This window comes from Lampetra planeri, chromosome 1, assembly GCF_965212315.1.
Source record: "Lampetra planeri chromosome 1, kcLamPlan1.2.h2, whole genome shotgun sequence".
Taxonomy (NCBI): domain Eukaryota; kingdom Metazoa; phylum Chordata; class Hyperoartia; order Petromyzontiformes; family Petromyzontidae; genus Lampetra; species Lampetra planeri.
The window spans coordinates 17,180,375-17,199,889 of NC_136107.1; the positions used below are offsets into that span (position 1 = coordinate 17,180,375).

General features: G+C 47.4%; 1 protein-coding gene across 3 annotated transcripts in view; it reads right to left on the bottom strand.

The window, feature by feature from the left end:
• Positions 1–11,649: 11,649 nt before the first annotated feature.
• PIKFYVE (phosphoinositide kinase, FYVE-type zinc finger containing) overlaps positions 11,650–19,515 on the bottom strand; it is a 39,437-nt gene continuing 31,571 nt past the window's right edge. For all 3 annotated transcript variants that reach the window (XM_078602108.1, XM_078602099.1, XM_078602090.1), the window contains 7 exons: positions 19,257–19,316; positions 18,421–18,597; positions 17,933–18,036; positions 16,312–16,440; positions 14,499–14,763; positions 13,169–13,243; positions 11,650–12,825 (listed from right to left, as the gene is read on the bottom strand). In XM_078602108.1, coding sequence (XP_078458234.1) covers positions 12,704–12,825; positions 13,169–13,243; positions 14,499–14,763; positions 16,312–16,440; positions 17,933–18,036; positions 18,421–18,597; positions 19,257–19,316 — 932 coding nt within the window. In that variant the 3' untranslated portion in view covers positions 11,650–12,703. The remainder of the gene's footprint in view (positions 12,826–13,168; positions 13,244–14,498; positions 14,764–16,311; positions 16,441–17,932; positions 18,037–18,420; positions 18,598–19,256; positions 19,317–19,515) is intronic.

Genomic DNA, 19,515 nt, shown 5'->3' on the forward strand with positions numbered 1-19,515 from the left:
CGAGGCAACGCAGAACCGGTTCTCCGTAAGGATCCGGTTCGGGTGGCGGTTGCCACGGGGAACGTAAAAACCACGGGAGCCCCGGGGTCCATCCCCTTGGTAACAGTCCCCGCCCCCTACCAACGGTTGCCGTGGCAACCAGATCTGAGCCGGGGGGGGGGGCGGAGAAGTGGATGCTGGTGCAATTTTGGACTGAAAACTTTCGTGACTACAGGAATTCGTATTCTTTGGTTCTTTCGGTAAAGTCACGTAGATAGAAAAATAATAATAATAAAGTGATTACAAATAAAAGAAAAATAAAAGCAAAAGAAAACTAATTAATGTCGACTGTAGCCTGGTTCTTAAACAAACGGAATAACCAGGCTACAGTCTACATTATAGATTGCCAGTACACTCACTCCGATTAAGAACCAGGATAGTCTACATTAGTGTTTTTTATATTTTTTAAAATAAATTTTATTCATTTTATTTTTTATTTACGTGACTTTACCAAAAGAACAAAGGAATATGGATGCTGGTTACCAAGGAAACCAGGGTCCAAACACTGAACCGGGTCAGAGAATTATAAAATCCTCGATTAACTTGACATGCCCGGTTATTTTGGAAAATAATTATATTGACCAATAAACCAGATACACATCTGTCTTTAAAATAAAATCGTTTTATTTAGGTCATACAAGTGCCAGTTGTGCACATTATTAAATGTGAACGGCAGGCGTTAAAAAATAACCCTCACCCAGTAAACAGAAATGTAGTGCCCACATGTTTCACAATGGTACCCTCCTAAAACGGTGACACCCCCCCCGCCCCATAGCATAGGAGTGGGGCCTCTGGTTACTTTGGGGGAAAATATCGATGGAGGTGGATTCTCAATCAGTCAGCCTAAAAGGTAACGTCGTGAAATAAGGTGGATTACCGGGTGAGGCTCGGGACGATGGTTGCCCCCCCCCCTCTTCCACAGACCAAAATCGGGACATTTCTCAGTCTCAGTCCATCAAGACCGTGCTAAATACAGGACTGTAATATAGTTCAAACACCAGCTACAAATAAATTCCTGGCACCCGAAAACCGATGCCAATTGTCGTTAAAGTTGCCACCTACCCGAAAACAGAAGAGGTGGCAGCTCTGTCCATGAAGCGATTAGTGTAAGTCTAGGCAACACTGGTTAGATGGGATCGAGATGCTCCAGACCAGTCTCTTTATGGATATACTAGCGGGAAGTACCCGGCGTTGCTCGGGTCTTAATTTTTTTTCAAAACTATTCTTAAAAATCTAACAGCAGTGCATCCTGTGGTGGTACCTGCTATGATTACAGCAGTGCATCCTGACTGTGGTGGTACCTGCTATTATTACAGCAGTGCATACCGACTGGTGGTACCTGCTATCACTCCAGTAGTACATGCTGACTATCAGTATTTAGCGACTCTATCGCACAAAGTACTTGCCTGACAGTGGCGTGCTGAGGCCTAGTCCCGTGCAGAGCCTCCGGCATCGCCTAGATTGTCCAGCTGGCCGAGGTGGCACCTTGGCAGGCTGGGGCGCTACCACTGACCCCCCCTCCAGCCACGATTTCCCCGGCCGCTCTGCTATAATATCTATGGCCTATGGTGGTAGCATCTCGTGACTGTATAATAGTAATAACTACACACATCGGGGTGGGGGGGACATCGGTAAATAATTCACATCAGCGTTGTTTTTTATAGCATTAACGTGAAAATGTCTCTCACTCCCACGGAAGGCATGCAACTTGGCATAGCCCCCCCCCCCCCCACCAAAGGCGCGTGAGTTGGTATGGTCATGCATGTGAAGAGGAGTAGAGGAGAGTGGTGGCGTCGTGTGCGCTGTCCGGTGCGATGACATCACGGGACGTGGGGTCGCACGCGCTGGGCAGTGCACGTGACATCACGCCTCCTAGGGTATTTAAGGGAGACCCCGTGACGTAAGCGGGGTCACTGTAGGAACGGGGATAGTAAACAGGGTGAAGAGGGAACCAGGGATAGTGAGAGGGATCGAATAGGGAGTCTGGGGGAGAAGCCGGTGGTAGCCGTAGAGGTGCTTCTCCCTCCGGTCGGTGGAGTCGGCAGACTCCACGATCCGACACGAGAGAGAGAGACCGGAGCTAGCCAGCTGGGACCCGGACTCAGAGTAGGACCCCTAGCCCCTGGGAGTTGTGTACCCTGTGTAGTATTGATAAGGGTTAATAAACCCTGGCGGAAGCCCCTAACTCACCTCCGTCTCCAAGTACGTCCGTCGGAACTACTCAACACATGTGTAGGGGTTATTACGGGGAGAAAAGGTGGACGGGAAACACAAGGGTGGCTGCACCCACACACACGGGTGTCTACACCCACGTCCGCATCCGTTAACCACTGGGGGCCATGGGGGCTCTGTGATCCCCCATAACCCCGCCCCTCGGAGGGGATCCCTATAAAAGGCGGGGAGCCAGAGAGCTTGTGGCCAGTTTTATAAGAAGCTTACCAGTGAAGTCTGAAGACCGGCAGATTAGGCCCTCGGACTCCCCTGTCTCGCTGTCCTTGTCAGGGCCGAGCTGGGTAAGCCAGTGGCGCGGCCCAAGAGCGTCCGGACCTCTGCTCTTGTAAGGGCAAGGCCGGCTTAGCTGGGTGCCGGGATCCGTGCTTACCAGGGCCGGATCAGACAGCCTCCCGTAGCACTATTAGAGGAGGACTGGGAACAGGTCAGGGGAATTAGTGCTAGGGGTGGTTTCCCATCTAGTACGGGTGAAGGGGCCGTTACCCCTTCAACTATTGTAACTGTCCTTGAGTTAATAAAAGAGTGTGCCTCGACTCCGTCGTCAGTCTCCCTGGAACTCACTACATCTGGCGTCAAAAGTGGTCTAAAGCATGGATACGAGACGAACGACTCGTGCCCAAGACCCCGGAGAGGACGACAACGAGGGAGAGGCGGTGCAAGATGTCGCCGCCGACGTACCTGGCCAACCGCTGCCGGCTCCACCACCTGCGGGGCAGTCGGAGAGGGTCGGGACGTCGGCTGATGAGTTGGCGTTAGCCCACTCCCGACTGGCGGAGCTCCTATATGCAGCGGCCGCCATGCTGGAGCAGATAACTCGCCTGGGGCCGGGGGGAGCGGCGCAGCGGGAAGACGGACAGCGCCCACCAGAAACTCTCGCCTTTGCGATGGGCCGGAGGCTTGAACTTCCCGCCACGGGTACAGTAGGAGCCGAGGGAGGGGCCCCAGCTCGTCACGTGGGCGGCGGGGCCCAAACAGCGTGCGCCACGTCATCGGCTGGGGCGGGTCGCAGTGGCTACCTATCAGCGGTCGCCAGGTCATCACCAGCGGACGACAGCACCGACCAAGCTGGAACCAGCGCGTCACTGACGGCGCGACCTCCATTAGGGTCCGCCATTGCTCCCCATACTGTCCGTGGACACGGTACGAGTGCTGGGAGATCATCGGAGACGGAGCCGACATTTCAGCAACGCCTGCCAGCCCTGCAGGTGTTCGTATCGAGCGGCGGCGATTGGGGTGGGTTTCAGCGCCGTTTCCTTGCCCACCAAGAAATGGCTGGGTGGACGGACAACGAGGCGCTGTGTGCTCTTCCGGCGATGCTGGATAGCGACGCCCTTGGCACCCTCACCGCTGCACCCAGGTCGGCACGCTCCATGCTTCAGTCGGCGTTGCAGGTGCTGGTCACGGTTTATGGGCCGCCTTCCGATTGTCGCCAGCTTTTCTACGAGCGGCAGAAGGGTGACAAGGAGTCACCACTCGCGTACCGCACGGCCCTGCTGGCGTTGGCGAAGGCGGCCTTCCTGCGCATGGACGAGGAGGGGGTCGATGCGATGGTGGCCGAGAAAATTTTGCTATTGGCCAACGACTTGAACTTCGCCATCCTGGCACAGGATGATGCGGACATGTCGTCATTACGAGCTGCAAGGAACATTCATGCCAATCTGATTTCCCAGCGGAGAAAGGCTAACAAGGCAGCTGCGGGACACACCGTGGCGGCAACCACCTCCGAATCTGAGGGGGGCTCCGCTGCGGGCCGTTCTGCGGGATGGCGGTCTGGCGGGCGACCGGCTCGGGACGTACCGAGCCACCGAGAGCAGCCCAAGTCTTCTGGAGCACTCGTCGTGTGCCGGGCTCCTCGACAGCGCGGAGCAAGAACTGCGGCTGACGGCCCTCTTCAAAAGCCTCCACAACATCCTCCGGCAAGTCGTGGCACCCCACATGTTCGGCCTGCACGCACACCCACTTCCCTCTCACATGCCCCGACACACGATTTTCGGGGTTCGGGTGCTGGTGCGTCGGGTCGCGGCTTGATGGAGAAGGCGCTCCAACCGGGCCAATGGTCCGAATTGGCTCACCGTGTTGTGGCTGCATCGACGGGGTCGTCCGTTGTCACGGGGCACATTGATGGGGTGGAGGTATGGGTATTGATCGATACGGGAGCATCGGCGACTATCATTTCTGATTTGATTTATAATATCCTGCCCGTTCAGAGTCGCCCGTTGCTCCCCGTCGACATACCGTGTTACGCTGCAAACGGGGGCTCGTTAGGTATCATCGGCCAAATTCGAGCGCAAATTTCTATCGGGGATATGAAATTATCTGGCCCGGTGTTGGTCTCCTCCTCTCTGGCAATTCCGTGCCTGTTGGGGACAGACTTTTTGGCCAAATTGCCTGTCAAAATTTTTATTGACCAGGGATGCATCGAGCTTCCATCGGGCCGACGTATAACATTCCTGCCTTCCACCCCTGCCTTGCGTACTGCCTGTGCAACGGTATAGGCGCTCGTTGCTCGAACGGTGCGCGTACCCCCGGGGGCACAGATGCTTGTGCCCCTGCGGTTGCGTCGACCGTTCGCTAAAGGGGTCTCAGACCAGGGCATTATGCTGGGGCCGTCTAGGGCCAGGGTGAATGGGCCAGATTTGGTGACGGCCCAGACTATTGTTAAAGGGGATGAGGACCCGTTTATCGCGGTCCTCAATGTCGGGACACGGACGGCTGTGGTTTCCCAGGGAACTGTGTTCGCACATGCGATTCCGGTACCTGCGGAAACGCCGATCATTGGCCAGGTGGCCACTGCTTCTCAGCCGCGACTGCAGTCAGACATTGACGAGGGTTGGCTGGAGGCGCTTTGTGCTGAGACACCTGACCTATCCGACTCACAACGTGCTAAATTGCGTACCCTTTTGCGAGAATTTTCCGACATCTTTAGTAAGCACAAATACGATATCGGATGTACAAAATTGCTGCGCCACCATATTGACACCGGTGACAACGCTCCTATCCGCCAAAATCCTTTTCGGTTAAGTCCCGCCGAAAAGGATCATGTCAAATCGGCTGTAGATGACATGTTGGCTTCTGACATTATTTCTCCCTCGACCAGCCCTTGGGGTGCACCCATAGTATTGGTTAAAAAGCACGATGGGTCCCTAAGGTTCTGCGTTGATTTTCGGTGGTTGAATAAGATCTCGGTGGCCGATGCTTACCCGCTTCCTCGAATGGACGAATCTCTGGATGCCCTAGCAGGATCACGATTCTTCTCCACCTTGGATTTGCTGTCAGGGTTTTGGCAACTTCCCTTGGATGACGAATCGAAGCCCAAAATGGCTTTTCGAACACCGCACGGCCTCTTCCAATTCAATCGGTTGCCTATGGGGCTCCACTCCGCTCCCGCAACGTTCCAGCGCCTGATGGAATTGGTTCTCGCTGGCTTGCAATGGGAGGTATGTTTGATTTACCTAGACGACGTGATCGTATTTAGTAAGACGTTCGAGGAACATCTTGATAGGCTTCGGGCCGTCTTTCTCAAAATGCGCGCAGCTAATTTGAAATTCAAACCACAAAAGTGCCATTTGCTACGCGAATCTGTAAGATATTTGGGTCACATCGTCGGACGGTCAGGTATCTCAACCGATCCCGCCAAAACGCGTTGTGTCAGCTCCTGGCCGACTCCCGCCTCGGTGGGGGAGGTTAGGAGCTTCATCGGTTTTGCCTCATATTACCGGCGGTTTGTCGCGGAGTTCGCTTCCATCGCTAAGCCGCTACATGCCTTAACGGCAAAGGGGGTGAAATTTCATTGGGGGCCGGAAGAGGAGGCCGCCTTTAATTCTCTTCGTGATGCCTTGGTGGGGGCCCCGCCGTTGAGTTACCCCGATTTTTCTCTACCTTTCGTGCTCGACACAGACAACACGGGGATTGGGGGCGTGCTTTCCCAAGTTGTGGGTGGCGTGGAGCGCGTTGTGGCTTACGGTAGTAGAGTATTGTCTACTGCCGAGCAGCGATACTGCGTCACCTGCCGTGAACTGTTGGCTATTGTTTTCTTTATTCAACAGTACCGGCCATATCTGTACGGCCGGCATTTCACCGTCCGTACAGATCATGTGGCATTGCAGTATGCCCTGCGTATTCACCAGCCATCGGGGCAGTTGTCCCGATGGCTGGAGATCATTCAGGATTTCGATTTCGAAACAACATATCGCAAGGGGATTCGCCACACCAATGCCGATGCCCTGTTGCGCCTGCCGGTCGCTTCGGATTGCACTTGTTTCTTGGGCTCGGGGCGTTGCAAATCGGCGAGCGACGGCCAGGATTGGGTCCTTGCGGCTGCCGTTGAGGCTCCTTCGGACGTTGGCCCTATTGATATGGGAGGGAAGGATTCCCTACTGGGCTTGTCAGGTGCGGAGTGGGGGCGCCTCCAAATGGAGGATACTTCCCTCCTGGCGCTACGGCATCGCGCGGAAGGATCTGGTCAGGGGAAGTCGGGCGTTGACTCATGGGGGTTGTGCCAGGGCCTCCTCATGCATTGGGATGGAACAATCCGCCGCCACAGGCTGGTGGTGCCTTCCGCGTTGAGGGTAGGGCTGTATGGGCTGCTCATGAGCGGCTCCTGCACCTGGGCACCCTCAAAACCCTTGCCATGCTCCAGCTTAATTTCTTTTGGCCGGGCATGGCAAGGGATGTGGACGATCTGTTGCAGTCTTGTACCCAGTGTGCTCAACGGAAGCCGCCAGCAAGGGGAGCCAGCCCACCGCTCCAGTCTATTTCGGTCACCCGGGTTAATGAGCTTGTCGCTCTTGATATTTTGGGGCCGTTTCCTTCCACGCCTAGGGGTAATAAGTACCTACTGGTTGGCGTGGAATATTTCACGCGATGGCCTATGGCTTGGCCCCTCGCCAACCAGTCGGCAGCAGCCGTTGCGGAGGCTTTTGTCCAGGGCTATGTCCTCGACAAGGGCGGTCCGGAACGGTTGTTGACCGATCAGGGAAAGAATTTCACTAGTGCCCTTTTACACGAGGTGTGTGAGCTTCTTGGTACGAAGAAGATTCGTACTTCCCCTTACCACCCACAAACAGATGGAATGGTAGAACGCCTGCATAGGACTCTTACGTCCATGCTGTCCCACCAGGTATCTGAGTCCCAAACCGATTGGGACCTTCAGATCCCGGGAGTTTTGGCAGCTTACAGGATGGCTCCTCACGCAGCGACCGGATTCTCGCCATTTTTTTTAAATGTATGGCCGCGAAGTTGACTCGCCTGTCGCGACCCAGCTGAGAATTGCCACACCACACGCTAAATCCAAGTTGGCGGACCATGTTAAATTTAACATCCTCCAGTTGGCTGAGGCACGGGAGGCGGCTATGCAAAACTCTGACTCTCGCCAGAAGGCGAATGAAAGGTTGCGATCGCACCGGTCGCACACGCACGAATGGCACACGGGCGACAGAGCGTGGCTACACTGCCCCCAGGTGCCATTGGCTACCTCGTCTAAGTTGTTGCGACCATGGAGGGGCCCCGTGGAAATTGTGCAGGTTATGCGGCCTCAATGTGTTCGCATTAAATGGGGGAAGCGTCGGTGGTTCGTACACCCTTCACGGTTGAAGCCATTCTTTGCGCCACATGCTTCCTCTCATGACTATGGCCGAACATGTGGGGGGGTCCACCGACTCCTGGAGGACGGGGGTCGCCGCCAGCCTCTGATCCACTGCTAACTGTTCCGTCTTCAGGGGCCCAAGGACTGACGCCCTCTCGGCCGCCAGCCTCCCCAGAGGGGGTCGGCGCTGGCTCTTCCAGGAAGCCGGAGGACCGTGCACCTGCAATTTCAACACCTGCCACCGACCCTATCGGGTCAGGCCCTTGTGACGGGCCCGTAGCACGGACACGCACCAAGACGCGCCGGTTGTTGCGAGTTGCTTTCCGCGCGTGTTCCGCTGCTGGAAGGCTCGCTCACCTTTTTTTATTTTTTTTGTTGGGTGGGGGTGGGGAACCACACTCTGTACATATGTTGCATGTGGGGGTGGGGGGTATTTATAGGGGACCGTCGGTTGTTGTTACTCTTGTTATTGTTACGGGGCACACGTATGTTGACTGTGTTAAGTCTTTATTGTTGGTTTTTGAGGGGTTGTTGCAGCCGGGACGGCTGCGAGCTGTACAGGGGGGGGGGGGGGGGGGGGGGGGGGGGTGGTGATGTAGGGGTTATTACGGAGAGAAAAGGCGGACGGGAAACACGGGTGTCTACACCCACGTCCGCATCCGTTAACCACTGGGGGGCCATGGGGGCTCTGTGATCCCCCATAACCCCGCCCCTCGGAGGGGATCCCTATAAAAGGCGGGGAGCCAGAGAGCTCGTGGCCAGTTTTAGAAGAAGCTTACCAGTGAAGTCTGAAGACCGGCAGAATAGGCCCTGGGACTCCCCTGTCTCGTTGCCCTTGTCAGGGCCGAGGTGGGTAAGCCAGCGGCGCGGCCCAAGAGCTTCCGGACCTCTGCTCTTGTAAGGGCAAGGCCGGCTTAGCTGGGTGCCGGGATCCGTGCTTACCAGGGCCGGATCAGACAGCCTCCCGTAGCACTATTAGAGGAGGACTGGGAACAGGTCAGGGGAATTAGTGCTAGGGGTGGTTTCCCATCTAGTACGGGTGAAGGGGCCGTTACCCCTTCAACTATTGTAACTGTCCTTGAGTTAATAAAAGAGTGTGCCTCGACTCCGTCGTCAGTCTCCCTGGAACTCACTACACATGCGTCATAAATAAATAAGCGCACAGAAATTGCACAAAATCGCTAATTAAACGAATTTAAAGTTGACAGATGTGAAAAAGGAATAGCGCTTGCTAACGGCATGGTACCTGGCTATTTTTTTTTTAAACGGAAACCCCACCCGTTGGAGGCAAATCGTTCACAAGCGCGCGAACACAAATCCACAGATTTGACTTTTATATATAAAGAAAAGATAAGATATGGAAGAAAGATTTCACAGACCTAGATACCAGTTTTTGGTTACATCTTCTGACAAACCAACAAACTGGACTTTGAAATGTTGGCAATAAGCTGGCACTCATTTTGGGTCTTTTGGCAACACTGAAAACTAATTCTAGATTTTAAGCTTTAGTGACTGGAAGGATTCACTTTGGTTTTCGGTAAAGTCACGTGGGTAAAAAATAAAATATATGAAAACTAAATTAAATCACGACATTTCAGAGGCAACACAAGCTTCCGTCTTCAGGTGGAACCATTACAAAGTCACTTACTACACTTACTAGTGACTTTGGCTTTAACGGCTTCACCTGTGTTGCCTCCGAAACGTCGTGATTTAATTGAGTTGTTTTCATTTTATACCTACGTGACTTTACCGAAAAAAATAAAGAGTAACACTGAACACTGTTCGTCTTTGCACAAGTCAGATCAGTCTCTAAGCTGGTCTTCAGGTACCAGTTTCTGATAGTAACTCTACAAAGTAATCCAATGGTCTTCAAAGGGCTCGTTAAGCAATAAACTAATGGGATTTTTAGATAATTAACTAACAAACTACTGATGGAGGCCCTCTAGACAAACTGACAATTAGTCTCGAATTTAACAAACGGCTAAGTAATTCGTCTCAAACAAAAACATGCCGACTTGCCCTTTGTGAAAGTGCACAGCAACTTTTTAAATGTGCAAACAAGTAGATGCGTCTCCCCTGCTCAAGTAAGTGTGGCACATTAGGAATGGATCACTCTTTTAAGTATGTCCTTGTGCAGCAAGGGAGTAAAGTGTGGTTCTGTGAAGGTCCTGATGTGCTGTGCAGTGCATCAATGCATATGTACAGCAGCATGTGATGACCGAGTCGGGCCTGTAGGTGGCTGGCAGGGTTATTGAATGACCACGCGGATATACCAGTCACATGGTTAATGGCGGCTCGGGAGCAAGGCTGGGTGTAACACACGTGTTGTTGCATTTTACAGGTAAAGGACCCAAAGGTTGTTTTTGATCGTTATATGTTCTAGACTTGTTCAGACTTTAAGCTTGGCTTTGAATTGTTCGTTTGTGATATATGCAATTAGAGGCGTTTTAGCACTGTGCATTGTAAAGGGATGACGCACTGTAACTAGTTACTGTCATTGTAATTCTCTAACTCGAATACTGTTTAGTTTATAACCATGCCCATGTACCCATAGTATGACTACTTGCAATGCTATTGAGAATAGAACACATGTAAAGTAGTAAGCTGTACAATGGTGAGATACAGTACATATACTGTACACATACAGTACATATAATGGGTGTAATATACCGATATAAGTGGATGGTATAGATAGACATACAGCTTAGGATTAAAGTAATAGTCGAATAGTGATGTGCAAATGTGATTGTCAAAGACAAAGATAGTTTATAAGTAGTAGGATTGGGTTTAAGAGAAAGGGTTAATGAATAACCGTACGTGTAAACCAGCCACATGGTTAATGGCGGCTCGGGAGCAAGGCTGGTTATAACACACGTGTTGTTGCATTTTACAGAGTGACGGTGCTGTTCTTCCCAAGATTAATATTAACCACAATAAATAAATGTGCTTGCCCTCGATTTGGAGCACCTGCCCACGTCCTTCATTTCGAGTGTGCAACATAAGCAATGGGGAGGTGCTCACCTGTTGGCTGCCTCGAGTCAAGTGTTGGCCATTGTACTTTTTAAATTCTTAAAAGTGACTGACATTGACCTGGCAAAGCCGTGCCGAGTGTATTTAATGGGTTTAATAATTTAAATGAAATCCGAGTCAATCCGCCCTACTGTCACTCCACATTAAATCATAATCAATTGATGCAGATTTGTATTTATTGGATTGACGTGTACCAGTTTATTAGTACTTATGAGTGTGCAACCGTTATCCTGAGACATGTATGCTGCTTTCACAACAAAAATTATCAATGCATTACAGATGTACAAATAGATAAAGCCTGCGACCAATGGTCGTTTGTTATCATATTTGTTTAACGTGTACAGATGCATGGATAATTTTCCAACAATACCATTTATGGAAATTATAAAAACGAATATGCCCGTGTGCCTTAAGTTACAGTATGGGAAAGCAAAAATAAGTTAAATTAAATAATGCACCGACCTGCAAAATAGCACTGAAGTGGAAATATCCAGACATCTGTTGCTGTCTATAGCATAGGTCTGGATAAAACACAATGCTCTGTAACCGTTAACGTTAAAAGTGACCTTGGTGGTATAGGATAAGTTGATTAAGTTTACTTTTGCTACTCTAAGAATATTCCAGGATACCACATATTACCATGCATAAACATCACATGTACCCGTTTACCATAAAATATGCCATTGGCTGAAATGACTGTCAATGAGTCGGTTGTCCCCCCGAAATCGCTTTTTAGTAAATGAGTGCTATGGAATCCACGGTCATTCTGTTACCACGGCTTTATAAGAATAACAGTTAAAAGCAGTCGCAAGATTGGCATTTAGCAGTGTTGATTATCCAAGTGGACAGAGTAATGACAAAGTCATTAACCATCGTATGTCTGCACAGAAGCTTTACAAAATGCAAAACAACAATTTGCTTAGGTAAAATTGATTTTTTTTTTACAAATGAAACTGTCATGAAAAGGCAATGTTTATTGCAAAGGCTTTGGATATTTCAGTGCTCTATTGTAAGACAAATACAGAGGTGCCTGCATAAAGTTAAGGCATAACTGTGTAAATTATACACCGTTAAGTTGCATACATAACATTAGTCACGTGGGGTTTCACTGTTTTAATAATAATGCAGCATGTTAGATAAAATCGCACATTTTAGGACAAGTCCAGAGAAACATTTAGGTAAAAGTAAAAAAAGGTACATTACACTTCATTGGAATACTTACTGAATATGAAAACAATATGCAGTGCGATAAAAAATTGCAGCATGCTCATCTCTTCAGGTCAAGTGCTGTTAATATCTGGGTCTTTGGTCATTATAAACACTGAGGGAAAGCATTGGTAAATCACACTTCTTAAACCCCCCCCCCCGCAAGATAAAAACACGAACTAAAAAAAAAGACCAAAAACGGCCGGCCATAGATCTGTAAAGTCAATGTTAAATCACAGTTTTCGATATTCAATACACTTATAAGTGCTGTTGTATTATGCAAGGATAATTTAAAATCTCACAGACGGTACCGTATTTATATTCAAAGCATTTTAAGTCACTTGCTAAAAAATGAAGATAGTATATAAAAGGAAAAAAAGCTACTGCCAACATTAAAATTTCAATTTTAATTAATTGTGCTCAATTATACCAACATAATTTAAGGGTTATCGCAAAGTACTGGTCCACAGGCAAAATGTTAAATGCACACAAAGCACAATTTGCAGCAGTGTTAAAGTGTCTCAATGAAAGTGTAATTTAAAATAGAAGCACAAAATAAAACACCTGTTAATGCCACAAAAGAGCTAGCCAAAGTAACAGTAATAACACCGTTCAGTAATCAATACCTAAACCTAGTCCTGTCCAGTGGTCAGGGACCTTGAGAAAGTACTTGTCCATGGCTTCGCAGAAACGGGCTCGGTATAGCTCGGGTGACACCACCGTTGGCATTTTGCCTGCAGGGGGGGGGGGAAGACAATGCAAATACTAAAAAAAAGCATGAACAGACAAACCCCTTAGGTGATGCCATGGGAATGTCATGTGGACTAGGTCAAGGGTGAGTAAGTGTCATTGCTATTATGTACCAGGATGCAAGGGCAGGAGAAGCCTATGTATAACTTGACATTGTATGGAGCCAACCATCCTAAAATCACCAGGTGTGGCAGGACAATATGCTACACCACTAGTGCATAAAGGGAAGGTGCAGTAAGGAGGGACTAGTAACCTTTTTTTTCGTCGAGAACCACTTCGGAATATTTGACAATGCAAAAAAGTGCTTAAACGTTAACATCCATGTACCTTGGCCACCAAGGATGCCTGCAGATTTTACCACCATCTCAAGTTTCTTGTCCCAGGTGAAGGTTCGTATGTAATCTAGGAGACCATAAAAACGGATTTAATCATGGATTTATTGACATGCAAGTATATACACACATCCATGACCTATAAGAGGTTGGGTGCAGCAGAAGTGTAAAAGTATTCGTTAAAGCCAAATACCATTAAACCATAAGCAAGCAAAACTTGATTTGGAGCTTTCGTGATTGCAGGAATTACTTTTTGGTTCTTTTGATAAAGTCATGTAGAAAGAAAATAAATTAAATATTATTTAAAGCTCAAATAAAGTTAACCTCTATGGGGAGGATTTAAGTTTGTTTTCTCTCTTTCTGTGTCGGTGTGTTGTCTCTCTGCTTGTGTGTATGTCTGTGTCTCCGTGTCTGTGTCTCGTCTCTTTCAAATTTAGCAATCTTTGGAAGAACGTAATCAACCAGGTAGGGTGTTGACTGTTAGTCGACTGTGTTGTATTGCATTATATTTCTAAGTTTACGAGGTTTGTTTTCTCATTCATTAGTACCCGATGGTTGCTTGTGTTGCAATCAAAACGTCGTATTCTATTATTTAATTTATTTTCTTTCTACGTGACTTTACCAAAACAACCAAAGAGCATAAGCAAGAAATTTGTTTCACAGGAGAAATTTAAACCAATTCAGGAACATTAGTTTACCATACAGGGCAATTCTAAACATGCAATGACAAAGCAAAACTACAAATCTACGAATAAAACATATTACATTAAATAAAAAAGCGACACAAAAGTGTTTATATTATGAGCTGCCTGACAAGTTCGAACCTTTGAAAATGTGAAAAAGACTGGTCAGGTGATCCATCAAAGCACACCAGTGACAAACGTACTGGTTTTGTAGTACAATTGTTAGTGACATCACTGACTGCAAACCTCAGAGTAATTTTTCTCAATGAACGTTTAAATTCACGTCAGAAAGTTGAAGGCATACATCACAAGAAATTTAATTCATGCTTATACACCAATTATTTGATGCTATCCAACATGCGTTTGACCTCTGAATGAGTGAATTGGTAATGGTAGCACACTCACACCAGCAGGTAATAAGTCAATCGTAAGCCATGAGAGAACAGGGCTTGGGATCTTCGATTTAGCAATGGGTTCTCAAAATTATCATTTTTCCAGAGGTTAAGTCACCAATAGCACTCAGATTTACACAAAAATTTGGCTCAATTGGATAATTTATGATTTTCAATGCCCCACCTGTTATGAACAGAACACAAATATTTTCAGCCTAAATTGCAAAGCACTACAAAGGGCAGGACTGACCTATAATGCCGAGTACAAGTTGCCCCGTTCCTTCTTCCCAGCCAACAAGGAGAGAGTAGTCAATGATGAGGTGGCTGGAGAGGAAGTGGGCATCCCTGAGGATGGCGGCAGTGAGCGCCGCCTTGCAATGCGGGCGCACGTAGAGTGGGTCGTCTCGCACCACCCGCAGCAGGTTCTCGTCCAGCAGCACGAGCTCGCATGGCCCCTCCTTGCTCAGCTCTGCCTTCACGTTGCGGTTCCTCAGTGAGCCCTTCAGGTCAAACACCTGCTCGTATCCCCAGGCAACAGCTCTGATTAGCACGGTTGGCTACATACGGTGCAAAAAGAGGTGCAATGTACATGCAACACAAGAGCAGAGGGGTACATGGACGACACCTGCCAGAACCCGGAAATCTTTGTCTGGTCACTTGAGTTTGATGCCCACGGGCTGGTACCAGTCTTAAGCTTCCTCCCTCAAGTGCATCTAACCTCAAGCCCAATTCACCTTGTAAATCTTACATTGCACACTAACATTCTTAAACCATAGCTAGGGAAGGGACTGCACACACCACATCCACGAAAGAAATGCAGAAAATAAATCAGCTCATTTGGGGGAGCGAGATAGATTGTTGAATTTCAAACCGTAGGAGATGGCTTAGCAGGCACCTTCATTTCAGCAGTGGATATATGGCTGATGATAAACTAGCGAAGGAATAGTTAGGGAGGTTTGTTGGTACCTGTGTTTTTCAGACGATGCAGTGGACATCATACCCAGGACATTCATGAATTAAGACCTCGCCCTCACCGTGTCAGCATGGTGGATGTTTTAACCATACATCACACTCATCAGTCCAGGCTGGTGGGGGGGGATACCCAGGGCTGGTTCGAATATAATTATCCACTGATGTTAGCCGTGGTTAGGAATAAAGCTCATTGCTGATTTCAAAGCATGGTGGGACAGGTAATGCACATTTTCCATCTCCCTGCCCCCTTAACTGCAGATGCATGAGGCTTGAGTCTACTACTTGGAGTTGAATACAGCGAGACATTTACTTCTAATTATGTTACAGTTGCTTTCAACTTGAATTTAAGCTCAATTCTATTACCAATAATTTCAATGGTTTGCACAACTGCCAATGAGGCTTCAAGGGCTCGAGTTTGTCCGATTGAAATCAAGTATATTTAAATGAAAATCCTAGATCAATAACAGCTTGACAGCTCATGGGGCCAAACTCAATTGTGGTGCAGGAGAATTTACACTTGGTTAATCATTTCCCCTTAACCACAAAAGTTTTAATGTAGCATTTGTAGCGTGATAAAAATGAACAGCATTCAGAGGGCATGAACTCCCAGATCCTATGTCAGCTGTCTGCACTGTATACATCCTGGCTCGAAGATTGTAGCATCACGTTATACCAAATACCACTTTGTCAAGGCAATTGGCAGTGACATCCTCATTGAAGTTGTCATTTAAGACAAAGATTAAATAATGGAATGAGACATCACATGGTATGGGGGCAGATGATATCTGAACACATTTGCTATTGTATGTATTTCACACATTGTGGTTTGTTGGACCATATTTCAAGCTGGTCGGTGTGGATTGAAGGCATGAGATGCATAGATGTGGAAACAGAACAGTACAAGGGATGTTTCTGCACCATCTTCTATTGAACACTATTTTAGCAGAACCCATAGCAGTGCATTGACAAAGGGCTGTACATTTAAACAATTTCACACAATGTTGGTGTGAAGTAACTGCCGGGCATCGAACACCTTGCGAGCCAGCACTAAACCATTACAGCCAAAATGTACACTGTAAACGGAAACTTGCCTGGGTCATTTTCCTGCCATAGAAGAGGTTCTCCATTACCAGGAGATCTTGTTTCTTCTCCGTGTTGGTTTGCGAGTTTTTAAATCCGATTCTGTACACACCAAGGATCTTGGCGAGAGCCGTTGGACGCTGATAAAGGATCAACACCAGCAGCAGCATTATCAGTACAAGCATTAGCAACAGCACCACACCACTGTTTTACTTTCTTCTGGATATGTTTTCATCTAATGTACACTTTTAAACCAACTAATGCATGCACAATCCTATTGCTCCACCATGACCTTAACCGCAGTTTAATCAGTAACATTCATCAGTTGCTGCCTAAAGCAACAAGGTCTGCCAAGTAAACTAGTTGCCAACAGACTGCTATTTTAAAATTCAATAATTTATATTTACCTTTCACATTTGGGCTGCAATGAACATATGATAGGACCAGTAGACAAGTTCAATGACACTGAAACAATTAAATATTTGTAACAAATTTAAATGGCTGGTTGAACAAGGCTGGCCACAAATACCAAACACCATCCATGGGTATGAAATGTAAGTCTATTGGGCTCACCACATTGGCAGAAATGGACTTCTCACAGAAGTTACAGTAGTGATGAATGACACACTTTATTACCAGTGATATCACTGCAATTGAGGTTGAGCAGACAGAATGTAGCCATCGTCAGCTATGAACAAAAGCACCCCTCAATTAATCACCATCTCTCTCATGGTTCAGTGATGCAATTATCCATTTTGCTCCTCGACAGGAGCTAATTGCATTCATCCCATTACCTTGCCAGTCTTCCTCTTCGGTATGATACCTTTGGCTGCCATACCATCACTATTCTTGACCATTGGCCATTATAAAATGGCGTTCTACCCACTTTTCTTCAAGTGAAAGTGATGTCTCTACCTTGCACGTGTTCTCTTTTCCACAATTCACTTATTTTTGTGACTATCCATGCTACCCAATCTATGTCACAATAGGTAAAATGACCAAGTGAAATTTTATTCTTTAGGTATATTAGCACGTTGATTTTCAGTATTAAAATTACAAAAGATAATGCGGTACTTAATAATATTGGAAGGACAGTACGGGGCCTAGTCGCCGTAAATAATTATTGCAGCGATGAGGACAGGCAGGGTCGAGTGACGTAACTGGGTGAGGAGTCAACGCGGGGGTAGAGATGGAACCCCCCGGGGTATTATAGTGAGGCAAAGGAGAGCGTTCGGGGGAAAGGGGCGTGGCAGAGCCGAGGGGAAATGAAAGGCAGTGCAGGGCGGGGCTCCTGTGGGGATTAGGGGGTCTGGACTGTCGCTGTTATCAGGGTGGATCGCCTTCATCGTCTTGGAAATAAGTTAAACATCTTTATCGTAGATACTACATCGACGGCTCCTATATAGTCAGTCAGCTATTTCGTGAACGTCACGTAGCAGCTACATAGAGTCACCCCCAGTTGTTTCTAGTCAACCTGATATCATGTCAGATTCGGGTGGACTGTAATATAATAAATATATATAACTTAAGCAAGACAGCATCTCCGAGTGCTACATTACAATATTGTTATGAACATAATTGCAACTCAAGACCATTTTAAGTCGATGAGGACAAAAGCCAATTGGATCTTACCTTTTGTGTCACAGCGTTGGTGATGTAATGGAAGTAGTGTGGCGCAAACTCCAAGAAGGACTGCACCTCCAGACGAGACATTTGCTTCAGAATGAAGCGCTCATCTGCAGCAGTGAGAAGGCAGAAGAGCTATTGCATTAGGTTATCGGAAAAGCCAGAGCAGGGAATTTGCACTCCCACAGTTCATTACTGAACCACTTTACTCAAACATGTTTTATTTACCACAGAAATCCAACTAGATTAACCATGTGCAGATTGTCCAGATTGCATATAAATTAACTCTACCTCGTGACAAAGAGGGTTGGGAAATTGGTATTTCATTTAATTTGTGGGCTTTACTCGGGTAAATGGTTGTATTAGCTTTTCACGCTTGACCATTCAATGTCTGCACCCTATTCTGTGAATAAACAACGCTTTTAGATCTTCTCCCAAGCGATCTTTGTCCACGTTTTGTTGGCCAGGCCACACGTTGTCCCAGAAAGCCTCACCCTGCGTCTCATAGAAAGCGGAGCCAGATTTTCCTCCGCGAGCTTGCCACGGCATGCAGTGGGAGAGCGAGTGGATGAAGTCTTCCTCACTGCTGCTCAAGATCACCTCGCGCAGCTTGCGGAACTCCTCCCCGTAGTACACGCGACAGTAAAACCGGCAACTCGAGTCGGAGAACTCTGCTCGGTCAGCAAAAACAGACAGCAAAGCTGGGTCGGCTGGGTTTTTCTGACAAAAACGTCCTAAAATATATGCTGTATTATTATTATGGTGGCCACCCATCCTGGTTTTCCCAGGATCGTCCACTTTTTGCAATAGCAGACCTGGGAAACCTGCAAGTATTTCCAGAACATTAAAAATCCAAATTTTTTTTTTCACTTATGCAATAACACAATTCAAGACGCGTTTCCATGTAGTTGTCTCCTATTCCGGTATTGTGTACCTCAGGGGGTGTTAATTGTGTTGGCAGTGGCGGAAGAGCAAGAATAAACACCAAAGCATTTGCCAATAAGACGTTTGAGGATGGTCCTTCTTCAAAGCACAAATCACTCGTGCAACGAAGGGCCACTGCCCAAAACCTTTCCTATTTATATATGTTCTTTCTAAAAGGTCGTGTTATCTACGTATTATACAGTTTACAATTTTCAACTACAAATGTATGTTTGGGTCTGCTTTTCCACACTTTGCAACACAGGCTGAATCTGGGTTCTCCATTAATCTTGTTCACAAATAAGACAAACATACCGTTTACCCTTCTATTGCCAAAGAGGATTACCTAGGCAGTATTTAATGCACTCCAAATATGTGTCTGTGGATTTTTTGAATTTCTCCAACTCACGGATTTCAATGTGGGGGTGTACGGATTGCTTCTTTTGTTTGTCAGAGCCATCAGGTTCATCTGTAGGAAACATTAAAATGTCAACAAAACTGAGGGGAGTTGTGAAGCCATCCTCACACAAATATTGTGGTTTGGAAGGTCACAAAACATAATACAAATCTAAGGCAGTTTTTTGTGAAGCCCCTTATTTATGTATTCAAGAAAATAAAACGCAATGTTGGAGGCAGATCTATTGAAAAGCATAAGAGTAATTGCATCT